Source organism: Puma concolor, chromosome E1, assembly GCF_028749965.1.
Source record: "Puma concolor isolate L17-30 chromosome E1, mPumCon1.1.hap2, whole genome shotgun sequence".
In the NCBI taxonomy this organism is placed as follows: Eukaryota; Metazoa; Chordata; class Mammalia; order Carnivora; family Felidae; genus Puma; species Puma concolor.
The window spans coordinates 9806662-9828295 of NC_141680.1; the positions used below are offsets into that span (position 1 = coordinate 9806662).

General features: G+C 44.0%; 1 protein-coding gene across 2 annotated transcripts in view; it reads right to left on the reverse strand.

Annotated features, from left to right (window-relative positions):
- Positions 1–5153: 5153 nt before the first annotated feature.
- The window catches only part of PIGL (phosphatidylinositol glycan anchor biosynthesis class L), an 82675-nt gene continuing 66194 nt past the window's right edge, over positions 5154–21634 (reverse strand). Inside the window, exons 4-7 of one of the 2 annotated variants that reach the window (XM_025920436.2) lie at positions 19666–19733; positions 17624–17655; positions 15938–16071; positions 5154–7660 (exon numbers count right to left, since the gene is read on the reverse strand). In XM_025920436.2, coding sequence (XP_025776221.1) covers positions 7562–7660; positions 15938–16071; positions 17624–17655; positions 19666–19733 — 333 coding nt within the window. In that variant the 3' untranslated portion in view covers positions 5154–7561. The remainder of the gene's footprint in view (positions 7661–15937; positions 16072–17623; positions 17656–19665; positions 19734–21634) is intronic. The other variant, XM_086686130.1, reaches the window with a different exon arrangement.

Here is a 21634-nt window from a genome sequence, read left to right on the forward strand (position 1 = left end):
TGAGCCATGCAGGTGCTCTCTATAAACAACATTGTTTCGATTTTTGCATGTAAATCTATAATTCATCTAGAATATATTTTTGTATTTGGTATAAGGTAGGGAGCTTTTATTTTCTTCCAAATGCCTGACCAACCATACACATTTATAAAATCCTTTCTCGCTGAATTAAAATGTCAACGTCATAGAGTGATTCTCATATAATTTGGATCTATGTCCAGATTTTTTCTTCTGTTCAACATTGGTTTACTCCTTCACCTCTATATCTTTTGATTGCAGTGGGTTTATATGTTTTAATATATAGAAATGCAGGTCTCATATTTCTTTCCCTTTTAATATTTATATTTTGGCTATCCTTGGACATTTTTGCATCTAATATACTTTTTTTTTTTTTTTAATTTTTTTTTTCAACGTTTATTTATTTTTGGGACAGAGAGAGAGCATGAACGGGCGAGGGGCAGAGAGAGAGGGAGACACAGAATCGGAAACAGGCTCCAGGCTCCGAGCCATCAGCCCAGAGCCCGACGCGGGGCTCGAACTCACAGACCGTGAGATCGTGACCTGGCTGAAGTCGGACGCTTAACCGACTGCGCCACGCAGGCGCCCCTCTAATATACTTTTCAGATAATTTTGTTGAGGCCCAGAGAGAACCCAGTAAGATTCTGACTGCAACTATATTAACTTTTTATATTAACTTTGTAAGAAGGGAATTTATACATACGTATATAACATGTAAACATGTAGATTTCTAAATTAAGACTTACATGTACTACATATGTTTGGTGTCCAATTTATTCACTTTGATTTTTTTTTTTCAACGTTTATTTATTTTTGGGACAGAGAGAGACAGAGCATGAATGGGCGAGGGGCAGAGAGAGAGGGAGACACGGAATCGGAAACAGGCTCCAGGCTCCGAGCCATCAGCCCAGAGCCCGACGCGGGGCTCGAACTCCCGGACCGCGAGATCGTGACCTGGCTGAAGTCGGACGCTTAACCGACTGCGCCACCCAGGCGCCCCCAATTTATTTATTCACTTTGTACAGAGTTTTGTATCCGTTTAGCGGGGAATGTGGTACAGCTCCCCGTTTTTTTCAGGTCCTGCAGTAAACTTGTTTTAACTTTTTAAAACTGTATATTCGATAGAAAAGCAGGAAGCACTAACATTTGGTTAAAACATGAATGATTTCTTTTAATTTTGTTTTTTTTTTAGTTTGCTTATTTTGAAAGAGAGAGAGCGGGGGAGGGGCAGAGAGAGTCCAAGCAGGCTCCTGAGCCTGACGTGGAGCTTGATCCCGTGAACCGTGAGATCACGACCTGAGCCGAAACCAAGAGTCTGACGCTCAACCAACTGAGCCACCCAGGCGCCACTATGAATAAGATTTCTATTCTAGCATTTTGTATTTACTAGGCTGGCAGGTCAGACAGAGAGTATCACCGGGTTCACAGAGTGATGTATCCTTAGAGTGAACTAGAACATTTTACTGTAATCTCTTTTTCACACTATTTCTTGAGTTGCGACATAATTCATATACCGTAACATTCACTCTTTTTAACTCCTAGGTTTGAGTATATTCACAAGGTTGTCCAACCTTCACCACTATCATTTCCAGACATTTCCTCACCTCGCGTGCATTAGCAATCACTCCTTTCCTGTACCCCCAAGCCTTGGAAACCACTAATCTACTTTCTGTCACTATGAATTTGCCGATTCTGGACATTTCATACAAATGGGACTCATACCATATGTGGCCTTTTTTTGTCTGGCTTCTTTCACTTAGTATAATGGCTTCAAAGTTCATCCTCACTGTGTCCGGACTTCATTTCTTTTTATGGCTGAATAATAAACAGAATGCCATATTTTGTTTATCTCTTCATCAGTTGATGGGACATTTGAGTTTTATGAGTGAGGCTACTCTAAACAATCGTTTACAAGTTTTCATGTGAACATATTTTTAGTTCTCTTGGATATAGACCTAGGAGTGCCATTGCTGGGTCCTCTAGGAAATCTTGAAGTTACTAAGGAATTGTGAAACTGTTTTCCACAGTAGCTACACCATTTTACATTCCCATCAGAAATAAGAGAGTTCCAATAGCTCCCTATGCTCACCAACACTTGTTATTTAGTGTTCGTTGGTCTGTTTTAATCATAGCCCTCCTGGTGGATATGACGTAGCATCTCATTGTGGGTTGTTTTTTTTTTTTAATTTTTTAAAATGTTTATTCTTTTTTTTTTTTTTTTTTGAGAGAGAGAGTGTGTGGGGGAAGGGCAGAGAGAAAGGGAGACAGAGAACCTGAAGTAGGCTCTGCACTGTCAGTGCAAAGCCCAACATGAGGCTCAAACCTATGAACTGTGAGATCATGACCTGAGCTGAATTCAGACACTCAACCAACTGAGCCACCCAGGTGCCCCTCATTGTGTTTTTTATTTGCATTTTCTTCACGACTAATGATGTTTTTGTGATTGTTGGCCATTTGGATATCTTCTTGAAGAAATGTATATTCAAATCTTTTGCCTGTTTTTTACTTAGGTTGTCTTGTTGTTGAATTGTAAGAGCTCTTTATATATTCTGGATACTAGACCCTAATCAGATATATGATTTGCAAAACATTTTTCTCATTACATTTTCTTGGTAATGTCCTTTGAAGCACAAAGTTTTCTGTTTTTTGTTTTGCTTGTGCTTTTGGTTTCATATTTCAGAAACCACTGGGGTGCCTGGGTGGTTCAGTCGGTTAAGCATCTGACTTCCGCTCAGGTCATGATCTCGTGGTCCGTGGGTTCGAGCCCTGCGTCAGGCTCTGTGCTGACAGCTCAGAGCCTGGAGCCTGCTTTGGATTCTGTGTCTCCCTCTCTCTCTGCCCCTCCCCTGCTCGTGCTCTGTCTCTCTCTCTCTCTCTAAAATAAATAAAACATTTAAAAATTAAAAAAAAAAATAGCAGCAGGGGTGCTTGGGTGACCCAGTCCGTTAAGCATCTGACTCTTGGTTTCGGCTCACATGATCTCACGGTTTGTGGGTTCAAGCCCCACATCGGGCTCTGTGCTGACAGCTCGGAGCCTGGAGCCTGCTTTGGATTCTGTGTCTCCCTCTCTCTGTGCCCCTCCCCTGCTAATGCTCTATTTCTCTCTGTCTCTCAAAAATAAATAAATGTTAAAAAAAAAAAAGAAAGTTATTTAATTATACTTAAAAAAAATGTGGCCTGGAAAATCAGCTTTGGGAAATGTATTAGGAATTTCTCAGGGGCTAATAAATAATTGGATTTTATAAATGTTTTATTACATAAGGAGTGAACGTTGACTTTATCTAAGTTCTTTACATTATCCAAATGCTGTGTCTTTACTATTTGCCAACCTCATTTGTCCAAATTCTGAAAGAATATTAAAGCCTTACATTGTTATTATTGTGTTTTTTTTAATTTTAAATGTTTTTATTTAGTTTTGAGAGAAAGAGACACAGAGCGAGCGGGGAGGGGCAGAGAGAGAGAGAGAGGGAGACACAGAATCCGAAGCAGACTCCAGGCTCTGACCTGTCAGCACAGAGCCCAGTGTGAGGCTTGAACCCATGAACTGTGAGATCATGACCTGAGCCAAAGTCGGATGCTCAACCGACTGAGCCACCCAGGCAGCCCAGTTGTTTTTTTTTTTTTTTTTTTTTAATATAAAGAACTTGGATTTCTGGGAGTTTATTTCATGTATCTGGCTGCTGTGATATTTGGTGCATATCTTCTCATGGAGTGAATCTAGTACTGTTCTGAAATATCCCCTGTTCTGGGTTTAACAATTTTTGACGTTTGGATTTATGTTGTCTCCCTTTCTTTTTGTATGCCTTTGCTTGGCATCGGGTAGGTGGCTCATCCTTTTAGGTTTAGCCTCTCCTTGTTACTTTTAGATGCTAGATTTTGTTTTCTCAGTTTTGTTAGGGAAATTAACCATTCTTTTTTGTTTTTTTTGGAAGTAACTGACACCTGATTTCATTCTTTTCCTATCATTTCCATTACATTTGTTACATTTTATGCTTCCTTTCCTCCCTTCCTTCTTTTTCTTAGTGCTGCAGGCTTTGAGGTTTCTCTTTGTTTCCTATTCTCCCCTTAGTTAATTGGGATTCTACACTTTTCAGGTGGTCACCTTGCCCAGGCTGAAAACGCCGAGGGAGCCCGTATTGGTCTCCATCTTCTTGCCCCGCACCATGCGGCTTTTCCCCACCAGCCTCCCCTTGAGCCCCGGGGGAGGAGGGGGGGGGGCTTCACAACGCTTTTATCTCCCGCCCCCAGTTCGAAATTTACGATTTTGCAGCACACGTGTGTATCTTTGTGAAAAACAAGCTGGGTAGAACATGGGGAGCCCTGCTGATGCACCCACTCAAGTCTCTTTCTGATGATGTCAATTCTGCTTTATTATCCCCCATCTGTAACTGTTTCTCATTCTGGAAACTCCCCTTATTCACATGTTAGGACTCCTAGGTTTTTGTTTGGGTGTTTGTTTCCTTAGATGTATTTTTAAAGTCCCTTTTCCATCATGATTTCCTCTCCCCCCTCCCCCTGGGTTCTGAGGATGTATCCTGTACCTGACGTTCCACATCACTAATTTGGCCACTCCTGAGAAACACCTGTGTTTTGTCTGGGCCAGGGCCCCAGCTTTCACTGTTTTTTGTTTAAATTTTTTTAAATGTTTATTGATTTTTGAAGGAGAGAGAGAGAGAGAGAGAGAGAGAGAGAGAGAGAGAGATGGAGTGTGAGCAGGGGCGGGGCAGAGAGAGAGACACACACACAGAATCTGAAGCAGGCTCCAGGTTCTGAGCCGTCAGCACAGAGCCCGACGCGGGGCTCGATCTCACGGACGGCAAGATCATGACCTGAGCCGAAGTCGGACGCCCAACCGACCGAGCCACCCAGGGTCCCCTCCATCCTTATTATTTTTAATAGTTTCACAGCATTCTGTTTTACTGGTATACCCACATTTCTTTAAGCAATCCTGAATCGATAGACATTTGGACTGGCTCAGTATTTGACTATTATAAAGTGTTACAGTGTCCATTCCTTACATCCCTCCTTTGCCACATGTAAATCTACAATGTAAACCATTGGAAGCAGAAATGCTGGGTCAGAGGGTATGTGACTTTACCTTCCACAGAGGCTGTACCATTACGTGTCTGTCAGCAGTGTATTAGCCAGTTTTTCTTTAATGAATCATTTCCATACAAAATCCAGACTATCCTGGATACACACATTTTTTAAAAACTTCACATTATATCAAAAGTGTACTATAACATCATAACCATTCATAAACAACAAAATCCTTTAAAATGATAAATGTTCATTTTAATTTTTTTTTCTACATTTTTGAAATACAGAGAGAGACAGTATGAGCAGGGGAGGGGAAGAGAGAGAGGAAGACACAGAATCAGAAGCAGGCTCCAGGTTCTGAGCTGTCAGCACAGAGCCCGATGTGGGGCTCAAACTCACGAACCGTGAGATCGTGACCTGAGCAGAAGTCGGAGGCTTAACCAACTGAGCCACCCAGGATCCCCGATAAATGTTCATTTTAGAAAGAGAAGCTTACTAATTAGAAATTCCCTTTTTTTTTTTTTTCCAAGCAAACTCTATACCCAACATGGGGCTTGAACTCATGATACCCCGAGATCAGGAGTCACACGGTCTACCCACTGAGCCAGCCAGGCACCCCAGTAATTACATTTTGGATATATATCTCTATATATCTCTGTCTCTCTCTCTTCAGCTTGAGCCAAAGTCCGATGCTTAACTGAGTCGCCCAGGCGCCCCAAGTAGGGGTATTTTATAAGCTCTTAACACATAATGAGACTCGCAGTCCAGAGAAGCTGGTTGAGTGCCTGTCTTGCCAGCAGTAGGACGGGAGGCAGCCTGGACCCCACACTCTAACCAGCATCAGTGGCTTACTTCTTGTCACGGTTTCATCGGGAGGCTATTAGGAGCTTTTGACAGATTTTAAGTAGACAGAAAACATAACCACACTTGCATTTCGATTCCAGCTTCGGGGCCTGATAGCCCTTTCGGTCCCTTTTGGCCCCTAGGAGGCATTCAAGAGAGCTCCAGTGAGCAGGTCTCTAACCTGTTGCTATGGAGACAGCAATTGCGGGCCTTCGGGCAGGCAAAGAGGCCACCCACTGGACAACGCACACCGAGAGCCTTTCTGTGTCGGGACTTGAACGCACATTCTAGGCCCTCTGCTTTACGCCTGCTTACTCTGTAGACCTCAGAACGCCAGCCGCTCATCTTTCCCGAGCCCCGACTGCATGCCGGACCCTTTCCATGCGTCTACCAGGCGTCATCTCCTCCGAGGTGGGTACCATTACGGTCCCCCATTTTGCGGAGGAGACAATGGAGGCAGAGAAAGGCCCAAACACCTTATCCGTGGTTATGCTGCTGGTAAGTCTGGCCTCACACCCAGGCTCACCAGCACGCGGAGCCCCAGCTCTTGGCGGCTGCGCTCCCCTGCCTCAGGCCACCTCCCTGGACCAGTAGCTGGACTGTGGGAGTGGCTTCCAAGCCAGACGCCTCAGAGTCTTTTTGTTTGTAGCACAATTTTAAGACATCCGCTTTTTGGGGCACCAGGGTGGCTCAGTCGGTTAAGCGTCCGACTTGGGCTCAGGTCATGATCTCACGGTTTGTGAGTTCAAGCCCCACGTCAGACTCTGTGCTGGCAGCTTGGAGCCTGGAGCCCGCTTTGGATTCTGTGTCTCCCTCTCTCTCTGCTCCTCCCCCAGTCATGCTCTGTTTCTCTCTCTCCTTCAAAAATAAATAAAAATATTAAAAAAAAAAAAGACATCCGCTTTTTGAGTGTTACAAAAACAAAACACAAAACACAAAGAAAAAACAGTTCCAGATTTGTCTTCCTTTTTCCGGCTTTCCCCAGAAGCCTGGGAGCTGAGGTATTTGATTGTAAGCTCCTTCAGGGCAGGGCCCACATCATACCAGTCTCAGTATGAAATGCTGGGCACAGGGTTGGGGCCTTGGGAGCCCCAATTTAAGGACTGTGATGCTAAATGGAGAACTTCCTCTAAATTCAAATCTGACACGTAGGCCACAACGTTAATCAAAGGAATTATGGTTGAACTAGTTCAATAAAGACTGTGTGTGTGTGTGTGTGTGTTTGGCAAGCCTGCTTTGGAAACGATGTAAAAATACTGCATCATGGCCTCTGTGAAGTGATGATGTCAGCACACTTTTGCCTTCATTTGTAATCCTAGCAGGCTCTGTGCTATGTGTTTGACATACATTGTGCCCTTACATAACCTGTTTTTCACGAGAACTTGAGGATCTAGCAGGGTGGCTGTTATTACCCTTGGGTTTGTTTGGTTTGGGCTGCTGTAGGTTTTTTTTTCCCCCAGACAAAGAAGCTCAAGCTTGGACAACCCGTTGGCCAGCACGCACCCCCCCCCCCCCCCCCCATATGTTAGAGGCTCACGGCATGGATGAGCAGAGCTCTGTCTGCCTCGGCCCCGGGGAGGCGAGCCAGCTCACGGCCAGGCGCCAGGCTTCCTGGGCTCCTTCTTCTCCCTTTCTTCTGCGGACCGGAAAGCTCTTCAAGGCTTCAGAGGAAGTGCAGAGAGTTGATTCTCATGTACCTGGAGAAGAGCACGTAGAGGCGGCGGAACCAGAGCAGCTGGCTGCGGTGGCAGGACATGGCTTTCTAGAAGAATCCAAGAGGACCAGTTGTGAAACCCTTGCACTGGAGCAGCTTCTGTCATGCTCACTTCTGCCTTGCACGCCCACGAACACATTTCACACACTGTGGCCTAATCTGGCTTCTTCCTGTAACTCACTAAACCTCTCTGGGTTGGCCCCCACTCGCTGCCTCCCCGCCCCATCTCTCACTTACAACCATGTGATAAAAATCTTGTGATGCAAATGGCAGTTATAGCACTGGAGTCTCCATGCATTATCTTAATTTAACAACCCTGTGAGTTAAGTACTGTTATTGCTTACATTTTTTTGTTAGTGGACGAGGAAACTTGTCAGTCTCAAACAGCTAGTACATGGTGGAGCTGATATTTGAACTCAGAGCCATCTGAATGGTTCTCAAGCCTACATTCTTAATTACTTTGCTGCACTAAGTCGCATATATAACACATACAGGGATGTTTTGTGGGAAGCAAGCTAGGATATTATGCTCAAACTCTCCTGAATTAGGTAAGCTGGGAGGAAGAGGAAGAGGGGGAGAAGAAAAACGAATACGCATAGATATGGGGCACCTGGGTGGCTCAGTCAGTTAAGCATCTGACTTTGGCTCAGGTGGTGATCTCACAGTTTGTGATTCTGAGCCACACAGGTAGAAATCACGAAATATAAAACTTTCTCTTGCCATCATAACCATTTACGGTTCAGCAGTTTTAACCATATTCACATTGCTGCATAAAAAATCTGTAGAACTGTGTCATCTTGCAAAAATAAAACTCTAAACCCACTAAAACCCAGCTCCCCGTTTCCCCCTCCCCCAGTCCCTGGCAACCACCATTCTACCTTCTGTTTGTGTGATTTTCACTGCTCTAGATATATAAGTAGAATCACACAGTGTTTGTCCTTTTGTGACTGGCTTATTTCACTCAGCAAAATGTCCTCGATGTTCATCCATGTCGTAGCAGGTATTCCTTTTTTTTTTTTTTTTTTAAAGCCTGAATAATATCCCATCATAAGTGTGTAGATTTCTTAATCCATTCAAATGCCATGGACATTTGGGCCTGCTTCTACCTGTTGGCTATTGCGTATAATGCTACAATGAACATGTGGAACTATCTCTTCGAGACCCTGCTTTCGATTCTTTTGGATATAAACCCAGATTGCTGGATCATATGGTAATTCTATTTCCTTTTTCCTTTCCTTTCCTTCCTAGTAAACTCTACCCCCGACGTGGGGTTTGATCTCACGAACCCGAGATCAAGAGTCGCATGCTCTACTGACCAGCCAGGTGCCCTGTATTTACTTTTAATTTTCTCATCCTCAACATAATTCAGGTGTTCTGACCTGGTCAAGAGGAAGCGGTAAATTCATGCTTCCTGTTCCAAACACATAGCGATGACAGAGGAAAATGCAAAGAGACACGGATGGGTCAAAACTAACACCAAGAGCACCATGAACTTAAAGAATGTGGACAGAGGTGTGAGAGGCCAAAGCAGAGGATTACTGGCTCAAGGGCTCAGAGCAAAGTGGTGGCTGGGAGTTCTGCTTCGGGTCTCACTGCCGGGACTCTGCTGGAGCGGGCAGGGGCTCCCTCGTCAGATAAGAGGTTGGGGGAAAAAAAATGCCGCCGACTGCTTTGAGAGCAAGCTGAATGCTTTGAGACCAGCACTGAACAGTTACCTGCTGGCTCTGTGACTGGAACTGCCAGTGACGACCTGATTCTGGCCTTCAAGCAATTGCAAACTCTCTAGATGAGGAGGGAGAGCACAGAGGAAGAGGGGAGTAACATCCCCCAAGTCAACCACCTAGCCCCTAGTTTCCAAATCAGAATTCCTGGAGACACGACGTAATGTGATGCAAAGAAAGAGATGTAATCAAATTAGCAACTAGACCATGAATATATTTTAGATGAAGATAGTTTCATAGAACAATTTGTCAAAGACTGATTACATTTTGGACATTCAAAGAGCTAAGTGGGAGGAAAACCAGCTTAAAGACTAAATTATCGGGACACCCGGGTGGCTCAGTCGGTTAGGCGTCTCACTTGATTTCAGCTCAGGTCATGATCTCATAGTTGTGAGACTGAGTCCCTCGTCGGACTCCGTGCTGAGCGTGGAGCCTGCTTGGGATTCTCTCTTCTCTCTCTCTCTTTCTCCTCTCTCCCTCCTTCTCCCTCTGCCCCTTCCCCACTTTCATGCACATGCATTCTCTCAATAAAAAAAAAAGAATAAGAAATTATGAAATTAAAAAAAATGGAAGTGAAACAATAGGTGGTCGTAAAATAAAAAATTAGGTATTTTAGAAATGAAAACAAAATTTGAAATAGAGAACAAATGTGAAAGAACAATTAGGAGACACAAAGCATAGATTAAAAGTCCTCAAGGTGGGGGGCACCTGGGTGGCTCCATTGGTTAAGCATCCAACTTTGGCTTGGGTCATGATCTCACGGTTTGTGAGTTCGAGCCCCACATCAGACTCTGTGCTGGCAGCTCAGAGCCTGGAGCCTGCTTCGGATTCTGTGTCTCCCTCTCTCTCTGCTCTTCCCCTGCTCATGCTCTTTTTCTCTCCCTCCTTCTAAAATAAACATTAAAAAAAAATTTTTTTTTTTTAAAGTCCTCAAGGGGGGCGCCTGGGTGGCTCAGTTGGTTAAGCGGTTAAGCATCTGACTTTGGCTCTAATCATACTCTCATGGTTTGTGGGTTCAAGCCCTGCATCGGGCTCTGTGCTGACAGTTCAGAGCCTGGAGCCTGCTTCAGATTCTGTGTCTCCCTCCCCCACTCATGCTCTCTCTCAAAAATATCATGCTCTCAGAAATAAATATTTTTTAAAAATAATAATGAGTCCTCAAGGGACAGCTGGCTGGCTCAGTCAGAGGAGCACATAGCTCTTGATCTCGGGGTTGTGAGTTTGAGCCCCATTTTGGGTGTAGAGATTACTTAAATAAATAAACTTAAAAGAAAAAAGATTGAGAGTCCTCAATATGCATTCAGTAGGAATCCAGGAAGAGAACGGAGGGAACTTCACCCAAGTGCTGTTTAAAGAGAAAATAGGTGAGGAGTTTGGAGAATTGCCAACAGATAGAGGTCCCCAGGTTGAGAGTACGAGGCAGAAGAAATGAGCAAATCTACCCTAGACATACTGTAATAAGACTGTGGAACCCAGAAACACAAAGATAACCTGAAACATTAATATAAAGGAGATTAACTGTACATGACTAATAAGATTACAATGACAGCAGGTCCCCGTTGCCAAAGGATAAGGATGGGAGTTACATCTTCAAACACCTTTGCAGAGGGCCTATAACTCAAACTAAACCTTTATTTCCAGCTAACCTCATTCAGAAGGCGACATGCAAACACTCAAAGGCTAAGAGAAGTTGCCTTCCTTAGACCCTCACTAAAAAATGCTGAAGAACAGGCATCAGCAAAAGTGAACCCAGAGGTAACGTGTGGGATACAAGAAACAGGGAAGGGCCAGCAATCTAGTAGGTATCAGCAATGCTATCATAAGGTACAGTAACAGAGTGGGGCAGAGTTGATCAATGAGCAATTAAAACCTGCTAAAGTTGGGTGGCAGGGAGGACAAATACGGATTGCTTTGAATTTTATGGTTATGAATGATATTACAATTTTAGGGCTAACCACAGAAATACCATCTATAGCTTCCAAAACAGAGGGGCAGAAAGCAGGGAGAGGGGCCATGGAAAATTTGACCGATCCAACAGAAGGCAGGAAAAGGGTGGTGGGGGCCGGGGGATAACGTTAAACAGAAAACACAAAATAAGATAGTAGAAAAAAGTCCAAATAGATCAATAGTTACAAATAAAAATAAACCAAATATACCCACTTGCTTTCATAGCACACTTGTACTGAGCACAGCATAAGGTATAGAGTTGTTGAATCACTATGTGGTACATTAGAAACAAATGTCAACTACACCTCAATAAAAGAAACAAGATATTTCGTAGAAGGATTAAGAAAAAAATACAACTATATGCTGCTTACAGAAGACACATCTAAAAATTACAAGTGATTAAAAATAAAAATAAAGGTATTAAAAAGCCCCACACTGGGCATGGAGCCTACTTAAAGAAAAAAAAAAAAAAGGTATTAAAAAAGATGAACCATGTAGATACAAGTCCAAAGAAAGCTATCATAGCAATGTTAAGATTAAAATAGAATTTAAGACAAAACCATTAATAATGTGAGACATAGGATAATAAAAGGAATAGTTTGCTAAGATACAATGACCTTGATCTTTTTGTGCACAAGACACACATAAAGCAAAAACAAAGACAAATGGACAAATGCAAACTCAGGGGAAGAGATCTCAACATACTTGTATCAAAGTAGTAGATCAAAAAAGTAGTAGTAGATCAAAAAGTTAAAAAAAGTAGTTAGAATACACAAGTTGTGACCAACATAAGTACTAAGCTTGATCTACTGGTAAGATCTGGAGTCTGAAATGCAAAGCATAGAGCACACACAAACTTTTGAGGTAAACAAGTTAACATTTACAAAAAGTGATCATAAAGTAGGTCATTCATTGAAGAACTCTCAATAAGTCTTTAAAAACCAGTATTACACAGGCCACATGTAATGACCAGAAAGCAATTCAATTATAAGTCAACAATAAAAAGGCTATATCTTGATTCTTGTTATGGTAGTTATGTTTTATAAAGTTACTGCAGACACTTGATTTAGTCAATACTGAATCATTGTTCCTGAGAGCCTCTGGTCACAACATTTTCATCAACTGATCAACACATAATCTTGTTTTTTGTTTTCGTTTTTGTTTTGTTTTGATTTGTTTTTTGAGAGAGAGAGAGAGAGAGAGAGAGCACGAGCAGGGGAGAGGGGCAGAGATAGAAAATCCCAAGCGATGCAGGGCTAGATCCCATGACCCTGGGATCATGACCTGAGCCGAAATCAAGAGTTGGACGCTCAACTGACTGAGCCACCCAGGCGCTCCAACACATAACCTTGTTTTATCTGTGTTTTTTTTTTTTTTTAAATTTTTTTTTCAACGTTTATTTATTTTTGGGACAGAGAGAGACAGAGCATGAACGGGGGAGGGGCAGAGAGAGAGGGAGACACAGAATCGGAAACAGGCTCCAGGCTCTGAGCCATCAGCCCAGAGCCTGACGTGGGGCTTGAACTCCCGGACCGCGAGATCGTGACCTGGCTGAAGTCGGATGCTTAACCGACTGCGCCACCCAGGCGCCCCTATCTGTGTTTTTTTGAAGGCACCTTATTCAATATTATGTTATCAATTCATTAATACTGAATTCACAACTAATGGGGCTATAACTCATACATGAATGAAGCTTATCTAACACACGTACTTTCTCTGTAAGATACATCACAGCTTTCGCGCCCTTAGCTTCATTAGGCAGCACTTTGATGCTATATTTAGAAGACGTTTTAAACCACAAAGGCACCAACAAAACAAAAATGAGAACAATGCGACACTAAATATACTGGGAAAGGATACTTGTTTACAGTAGGAGAGCTGAAACGAGACGGCAGAGGGTCACCTTGTTCAACAGTTGGGAACCTGTGTGTGTGCATTGGTGGTGACTTAAAACTTTTCACTGCCTTGCAAATACGCATGTCCACAAATGACCGCAAAAGCACCAGGAGTATTAATTCTGGGGTTACAAGTAAATTTTAGCACGTAGGCACATTTGCAAATGTGGAACTTGAGGGTAATGACGATCTACTGTATCTAATCACACATATGCATTTTAAACTCTAAAATACGCCTTTAAACAGTTCATGTATTAAAGAGGAACTCACAATGGGAACTATAAGTTAGTTATAACTGAATGGTGGGAGAAAAAGCACATATCAGAACTTGTCGGGTGCAGCGAAAGGAATACTTCAAGGGAAATTAATAGTATTGAAGTGTATTATTTTAAAAGACTGAAAATGGAAAAAAAAAAAAGGGCCAAGAAACTAAAAAAAAAAAAAGTGTCGGGGTGCCTGGTGGCTCAGTCGGTTGAGCGTCTGACTTCAGCTCAGGTCATGATCTCATGTCTCGTGGGTTCAAGTCTTGCATCGGGCTCTGTGTGACAGCTCACAGCCTGGAGCCTGCTTCGGATTCTGTGTCTCCCTTGCTCTCTGCCCCTCCCCCGCTCGCACTTTCTCTTTCTCTGTCTCTTCCCAAAATAAACACTAAAGGAATAGTAAAATAAAAAATAAAAATAGTGTCAAACATGAGTAAAGTAGAAGGGCAAAAATAAAGTACAAAGATTAATGACCTACCAAATAAACAAGGGAGAACACATATTTCCCTTTAGTGTTGCCTGTTCAACATCTGGCAAAGTGCCTTTGGTAGGTATCCATGTTTAATGCAGACAGTTTAGAAAAGAAAACTAAGGGGCGCCCGGGTGGCTCAGTCAGTTAAGCATCTGACTTCAGCTCAGGTCATGATCTCACAGCTTGTGAGTTCGAGCCCACATTGGGCTCTACGCTGACAACTCGGGAGTCTGAAGTCTGCTTCAGATTCTGTGTCCCCCTCTCTCTCTGACCCTCCCCTGCTCGCACTCTGTCTCTGTCTCTCTCTCAAAAATAAACAAACATTAAAAAAAAAGAAAAGAAAAGAAAACTAAGCAGCAAAAAGAAATCATTATCTTGAGTTCTCTCAGTTCTACTCATTGGTACTCTTCTCTTTCTGGTGGACTGAAGTCAGCTGGGGGTCACGCCTGTAGACAAACTGAGCAATCCTCCTTAACCGCCTGCTCCCTAACTCCATGGTTCTTAGAATCACCTGCCCTACCGCCAGCTAAGGGTTTTCGCTACGAGGGCCTTACTGGGCCTGTCATTTCCTCCATAGACACCTAAGCCTCTGGCGGTCTATCCTACTGGCTCTTTACATTGGCTCCTTCACAGAGGCTCCCGGCAGGTCTCAATTCCTTAGACTCAAGCTGTGTGGTACATCCACACAAGGGAATGCAGGCACCCATTGCAATTCAAATACATAAGGACATAGAAGAAAAGAGGCATAATATTAGAATAGGTTTTAAATAGTAGGCACTGTGTGATCTCATTAAAAAAAAAAAAAAATATATATATATATATATATATATATATATATATATATACATACATATGGACACCTGGGTGACTCAGTCAGTTAAATGTCCAACTTCAGCTCAGGTCAGGGTCTCACAGTTCATGGGTACAAGCCCTGCATCAGGCTCTGCGCTGACAGCTCAGAGCCTGCTTCACATTCTCTGTCTCCCTCTCTCTCTCTGTCCCTCCCCTGTTCATGTTCTCTCTCTCTCAAAAATAAGTAAACATTAAAAAAAATTAATAAAAAAGGGGTGCCTAGGTGGCCCAGTCAGTTAAGCATCCAACTGCAGCTCAGGTCATGATCTCGCAGTTTGTGAGTTCGAGCCCCGCGTCGGGCTCTGTGCTGACAGCTCGGAGCCTGGAGCCTGCTTCGGATTCTGTGTCTCCCTCTCTCTCTGCTCTTCCTCCACTCATGCTCTGTCTCTCTCCCCTTCAAACAAATAAATGAACTTAAAAAAAAATTAAAAATATATATATTTATATAATATTCTTTATATAGAGGACATATGTTAACAATAATTACCTTTGAGTGGTGGCACTGTGGGTAATTTTTATTAATTATTTTTATTTTCTTCTTGATGCTTTTATGTATTTCTAGATTTTCTACAATAAGCATGTATTGTTATTTACTTTAAAAAAAGCGTGTGTTATTTTTATAATCAGAAAAAAGGGTGGGGGTGCCTGGCTGACTCAGGAGGTGGAGTATGTGACTCTTGATCTCAAGGTTGTAAGTTGGAGCCCCATGCTGGGCGTAGAGATTACTTAAACATAAAATCTTTAGGGCTCCTGGGTGGTTCAGTTGGTTAAGTGTCTGACTCTTGATTTCGGCTCAGGTTATAATTTTGCAGTTTGTGAGATCGAGCCCCGAGTCAGGCTCTGCACAGACAGCATGGAGCCGGCTTGGGATTCTCTCTCTCTCTCCTCTCTTTTTGTCCCTCTCCCTGCTCACACTCATTCTCTCTCCCGTGTGTACACACACTCACTCTCTCTCAAATAAACATTTCAAAAGATTTAAAAAAATCTTTAAAAAGAGAAAAGAAAAGAAAAGAAAAGGTGGAACTCCTTGAAAATCTATGACCGCCAAGGTCTAGCTAGATAGTCCTAACACTCAGGTGCTGAACTGCTGTGGAAAGTCTTCAGTTAGGGGTCATGAGGAGCCAGGGGGTCTGGGACACAGATCCAGAGGGAGGAGTCCAGGAATTCACAATCCTCACCTTGGCCTGTGCCACTTCTTTGCTGGTGAGCACGAAGAGGACATCCCGGGTCTGAAGCAGAGTAAAGGGCAGGTCCAGGAGGGAGATATACTTGCGTAACACATTCACTGACTGAAGTGTGAGCACGGAACACCCTGGTTGGGGGGAGGGGAGAGGGGAGAAGTGAAGAGTCTTGTTGCTTCCAGGCAGATTCCCCCTGAGCACCCTACCTCTCCCTTGGGGCTCAGGGCAGGGCAGGACCGTGGCCATGGAGTTGCCAGATGACTCTGTAGCACCCAAGCTGTGTTTTGCCCATCATCCTCACAGACAGGAAGAGTGACAGGGTCACAGAACACCTGGCTGGATGTCCTCTACTTGCTACATGCCTTAGCAAGATAAGGTTGGTCGCTAGAGGTTGGGAACTGGCTACATCAAGGCCAAGGGAAAAGCGATGAAGACTGGAATTTCTGTATTGGGAGGCAAGAGACCTAGTTCCTGCTCTGGCCCTCAAGACCCGACAGATTTAGGGAAGTCCCTTCAGCTCTCTGAGCCTCAGTTTTCTCATCTGTAAAATGGCATTGACAGTGTGGGAGCCTGTCTCACAGCATTGATGTGAGGATCGAATAAACTACAGTCCCATTCTAAAGCCCTCACAGCTTGGTAAGCTCAGCCCATTCAGAGGGCCGAGCTCTCTGAACTCTACTTACGTTTTCATTTGCTTCATCTTTATAACACTCCTGAGGGATGTATATTACTCCCACTGACAGAGCAGAAACTGGCTCAGAGAGGTTAAGCATCAGTGTCACACAGTGAATGGTCAAGTGGGGTCAAACACCTTCTAACTCAAACAGATGAACCCATCAAGCGCCCATCAGCCATTGACAAGTAATTGGGGGCTGGGATGTGAATTCAGACAGACAGACCGAAAGAACACTGGAGGTGAAAAAGACCCACCTGGTGAGAAAGCTAGACAGATGAGCGGCCAAGGCCCAGAGTCATGGTTAATTTTATGTGTCAACTTCACTGGGTCACAGGGTACCCAGATATTGGGCTGTACATTATTTCTGGGTGTGCCTGGGAGGGTTTTTTCGGATGAGCTTAGCATTCAAATCGGTGGCCTCAGGAAGGCAGATTGCCCTCCCCAATGAGGGTGGACATGATCCAATCCATTGAGGGCCTCAATAGAAGGAAAGGTGGATGAAGGGAGAATTTCTTTTTTTCTGCCCATTAAGCTAGGACATGGGTCATCACCTGCCCTCGGCCTGGGATTTACACCATTGGCCCTCCTGCTTCTCAGGCCTTTGGACCCCACTAACTGACCCCCAGGTTCCTGGGCCCCCAGCTTGCAGAGATGCTAGACTGTGGGACTTCTCAGCCTCTGTACTTGCATGAGCCAAATCCTTATAATAAGTTTCTTTCATATTTGTATCTCCTATTGGTTCTGGTTTTCTAACCCATCTGGCCTCCCCTCACACCCAGAGGCTGCCTGGCTGGCAGGGCACTTCCCAATGGATACAACCTGCTTTTAAAGCTGGAGGACCCACACTGACAGACACACTGAACTGGGTCAGAAAGAGTGTGGTCCAGCCTCCCCGGCCCCACCTTTGCTTGGCCTATGGCAGTTTTCCACATATTTACATTTTTTTGTCCAATAAGTTTTTTTAGAGGGATAGTAACTAGCAGACTTTGGCAAAAGGGACAACTTACCTTTAGGTAACTTCCCTTCTGAATGCAGGGTCCTGGAAGAAGAAAGGACAGGAGTGAAAGGGAGCAATAATTCCTTTGCAGGAAGAGCCTTCAGAGTGTAGAGGTCAAAGGCAAGCCTCTCCAACTTGGGCCACAATGGCATGTAGATTATTTTGAGTTAAAAGCAATCAAAACCCAGCAAATTGAGGAAAACCGCTTTATATCCCCCTCAACCACCTAAATTTGCTCTGGAAAGGGGGTCTGTACCAGGAAGAGAACTAGTCAAAGAGATTGCTTTTTACCTAAAAATCTTATCTGCATAACAGGGAATCCTTTGTTTTCCAAACATCTCCTCTCACCTTCCTGCTAATGTTCTTCCTCTTCTTTGTACCTCCAGACTCCCGCCCTCCTCCTGAGCTGAGGATGACATATAAGCCTCAGGTTGCCTGACCATCTTTGGAATTTCATATTTGTGTAGATTCTCCATATGACAACATTAAATTTGATTTTTTCCTATTAATGATCTCATGGAAATTTAATTCTTAGTCTAGCTAGAAGAACCTTGGACAGAGGAAAATTTCTTCCTCCCCAACAGTATTAGGGCCTGCCATATCCTGTGATCCTTCTGTAAGTTTCTAGGTAGTTGCTTTTACATCAATCACCAAAGAGGTTCCTGGGATTCCATACCTCTGGCTACAGCTAAAGGGATCAGGGTGGGCACCTTACCCCAGACAATCTGGGGGCTGACCAATGGTTATGAAGTGCCCTGGTCCAAGCTTCGCCCATTAGAGATGAAGGGAACCACAAAGGATTCTTCCAAGTTTTTCTCTTTTGAAATTGAAAAATGAGGTGGTTGGACTTAAGGATAGGTGAGATCATTTCTAGCTTTACATATTTCACCGCTCTGGTCTAAGAACATCAGGCGTGTTTAGAAGAAAGTTATAAAGTAAATGCTTCACTTCAAGGTGCCCCTTCCTGTCCTCAGTGGCTAAGCCAGGTCCACCGCTCTGCCACTCATGACGCCCAGGAGAAGCACTTCTCTAGAGGGTAGGAAACATGGTACATGCTTGTACGAGCCTCTGTAAGTCCCTCAAATGTCTTTGAGGTGCAATTTTTTTTAAATTTTTTTTTTCAATGTTTTTTAATTTATTTTTGGGACAGAGAGAGACAGAGCATGAACGGGGGAGGGGCAGAGAGAGAGGGAGACACAGAATCGGAAACAGGCTCCAGGCTCCGAGCCATCAGCCCAGAGCCTGACGCGGGGCTCGAACTCACGGACCGCGAGATCGTGACCTGGCTGAAGCCGGACGCTTAACCGACTGCGCCACCCAGGCGCCCCGGTGCAATTTTTTTAATCAGTAAAATGCAAACACCTATTTGGTAGATTTGAAATAGTATACAGAATGCACAACAGGAGAAAACAAAATAAATTAGGAGCAAAAAGAAGACGAAGCCAAGAGGCACACCGATTCACAGAACTCAGCCCTTAAAGTCTCCCACATGTGCTCCGAGGGGTCACGAATTTGGCCCTAAAGCTCTCTGTGGCCAAAGCAAAGAGAGAAATAAAATGTTACCCCATTTTTCCCTGGGGGGAAAAACACCTTAGGTGTTAAGGAGACAAAACAATAAGTCAACTTAGGAGTGATTTCTCACAAGAGAATGTGGTAAGATGTCGTGAGCAACGTGGACAAGAGTGGCTCTCTATAACTCAGTGGTCACTTTCACGGGGCCCAGACAGCGAGTGGGGAAGTACTTTAGAAACCATCCATCTTGGGACACCTGGGAGGCTCAGGCGGTTAAGCGTCTGACTTAAGCTCAGGTTATGATCTCACGGTTTGTGGGTTCGAGCCCCGCGTCGGGCTCCGTGCTGACAGCTCAGAGCCTGGAACCTGTTTCCGATTCTGTGTCTCCCTCTCTCTCTGCCCCTCCCCTGCTTGTGCTCTTTCTTTCTCTCTCTCTCTCAAAGAATAAATAAATATTTAAAAAACTTTTTTAGAAACCATCCATCCACCCTGAGCAAAGGAAAAGACCCTCTCCCACCTCCAACACGTGGAGAGTCCTACCTCACGGCCGCATATAGAGCAACGTGGTTGCTGTGACCACTCACTCCCCCTGCGTCGAAAGTCACCACCTGTAGAGAAATACAGGGTGTTCACTCATGACTGTCTGAATGCTCTCTCTGACTCCATTTCAAAGTAGCCATCCCCATTCCCTTGGGATGAAAGGGAGCACACAGACCCCTGGAACGTTTGCAATCGCGAGGACACCTGAACTCACTTCGGAGCAGATCGGTGGTGTGTAACCATTGCTTTGGCCAGTTGTGTGGAGACTGTTTCCGTGGGTTTTACTGATTAATCTTGTTCCAGGCCAGTGGAGCAGAGTGGAATTCAGCCATGATAGGAACCTGAGTTCAGAGTATCTCTGTCTCTTATCTTCCTGGCTGTTTATGAACACAGTTTTCTTGGCCGGCTGCTGTGTGAACTCTTGTGCATGTAGACGCTGCCTGAATCTTTTGGCTTCTTTTCCTTGTGCCATACTGAGGGCACAGAGGCTTTGAGGGGCAATGTCTACCATGCACCAGGGTTAAAATCATAGAAGTTTATTTGCTCATGGACTGCCTCTGTATCATCTTTTTTTTTTTTTTAATATTTATTCATTTTTGAGAGATGGAGAGAGACAGAGTAGAGTGGAGGAGGGGCAGAGAGAGAGAGGGAGGCACAGAATCTGAAGCAGGCTCCCGGCTCTGAGCTGTCAGTACAGAGCCTGATGCGGGGCTTGTACCCACGGACTGTGAGATCATGACCTGAGCTGAAGTCGGACACTTAACCGACTGAGTCACCCAGGCGTCCCACCTATTTTTTTTTTAAGTTTATTTATTTATTTTGAGAGAGACAGAGAAGCAAGTGGGGGAGGGACACAGAGAGGGAGAGAGAGAGAATCCTAAGCAGGCTCTGTGCTGTCAGCAGAGGGCCCAATGCAGGGCTCGAACTCACAGAACTGTGAGATCATGACCTGAGCTGAAACCAAGAGTCGGACACTCAACCGACTGAACCACCTAGATGCCCCCGTATCATCTGTTATTAATGATAAGCTTAGTCTAGATTCCAACATTTCATTTCTGCACAGATGATTAAAAAAACACCCAAATAGCAGTTTGAATAATAACAATAATTTGCTTGAGTAAGATAAATAAATAAATATAAAAAAGAGAACAAGGACTCATATAAAAGAACAGGAATGGTTGGTTAGGGGTAGTGCAAACAGGCAAGCTGTCCCCAAGAAAAGAGAGTGGCCATGCAGCACGGACTAAAGGGAGAGGATAGGGCTTGAACTCACAATCCTGAGATCAAGACCTGAATGGAGATCAAGAGTCGGTTGCTTAACCGACTGAGCTACCCAGGCACCCCTGGCCTTTCTATTTTAAATCGTAAAATGTTTACTTCAGGTATGGAGAACTATGTTAAAATGAGAGCAGCTAACATTTATTGAGCATAGGTTGAGGGGTGGGGATACAGATTGAAAGAAAGTTTATTTATATTTTATTTTATTAAAAAAAATTTATTTTTATTAAAAAAATTTGTTTAACATTTATTTATTTTTGAGAGACAGAGAGAAACAGAGCATGAGCGGGGGACAGGTAGAGAGAGAGGGGGACACAGAATCTGAAGCAGGCTCCGGGCTCTTAGCCGTCAGCACGGAGCCCGACACAGGGCTCACGAACTGTGAGATCATGACCTGAGCTGAAGTTGGATACTCAACCGAGTCACCCAAGCACCCCTTTTTTCTTTTTCTTTTCAAAATTTTTTAATGTTTATTTATTTTTGAGAGAGAACATGAGCAAAGGGGCACAGAGAGGGAGACATAATCTGAAGTAGGCTCTGTGCTGTCAGCGCAAAGACATGGGGCTGGAACCCATGAACCGTGAGATCATGACCTGAGCTGAGATTGGACCCTCAACTGACTGAGCCACCCAGGCACCCCAGACACCTGTAGCTCCTTCTAGAACTCCATCCACTTTTCCCCCCTTACTTG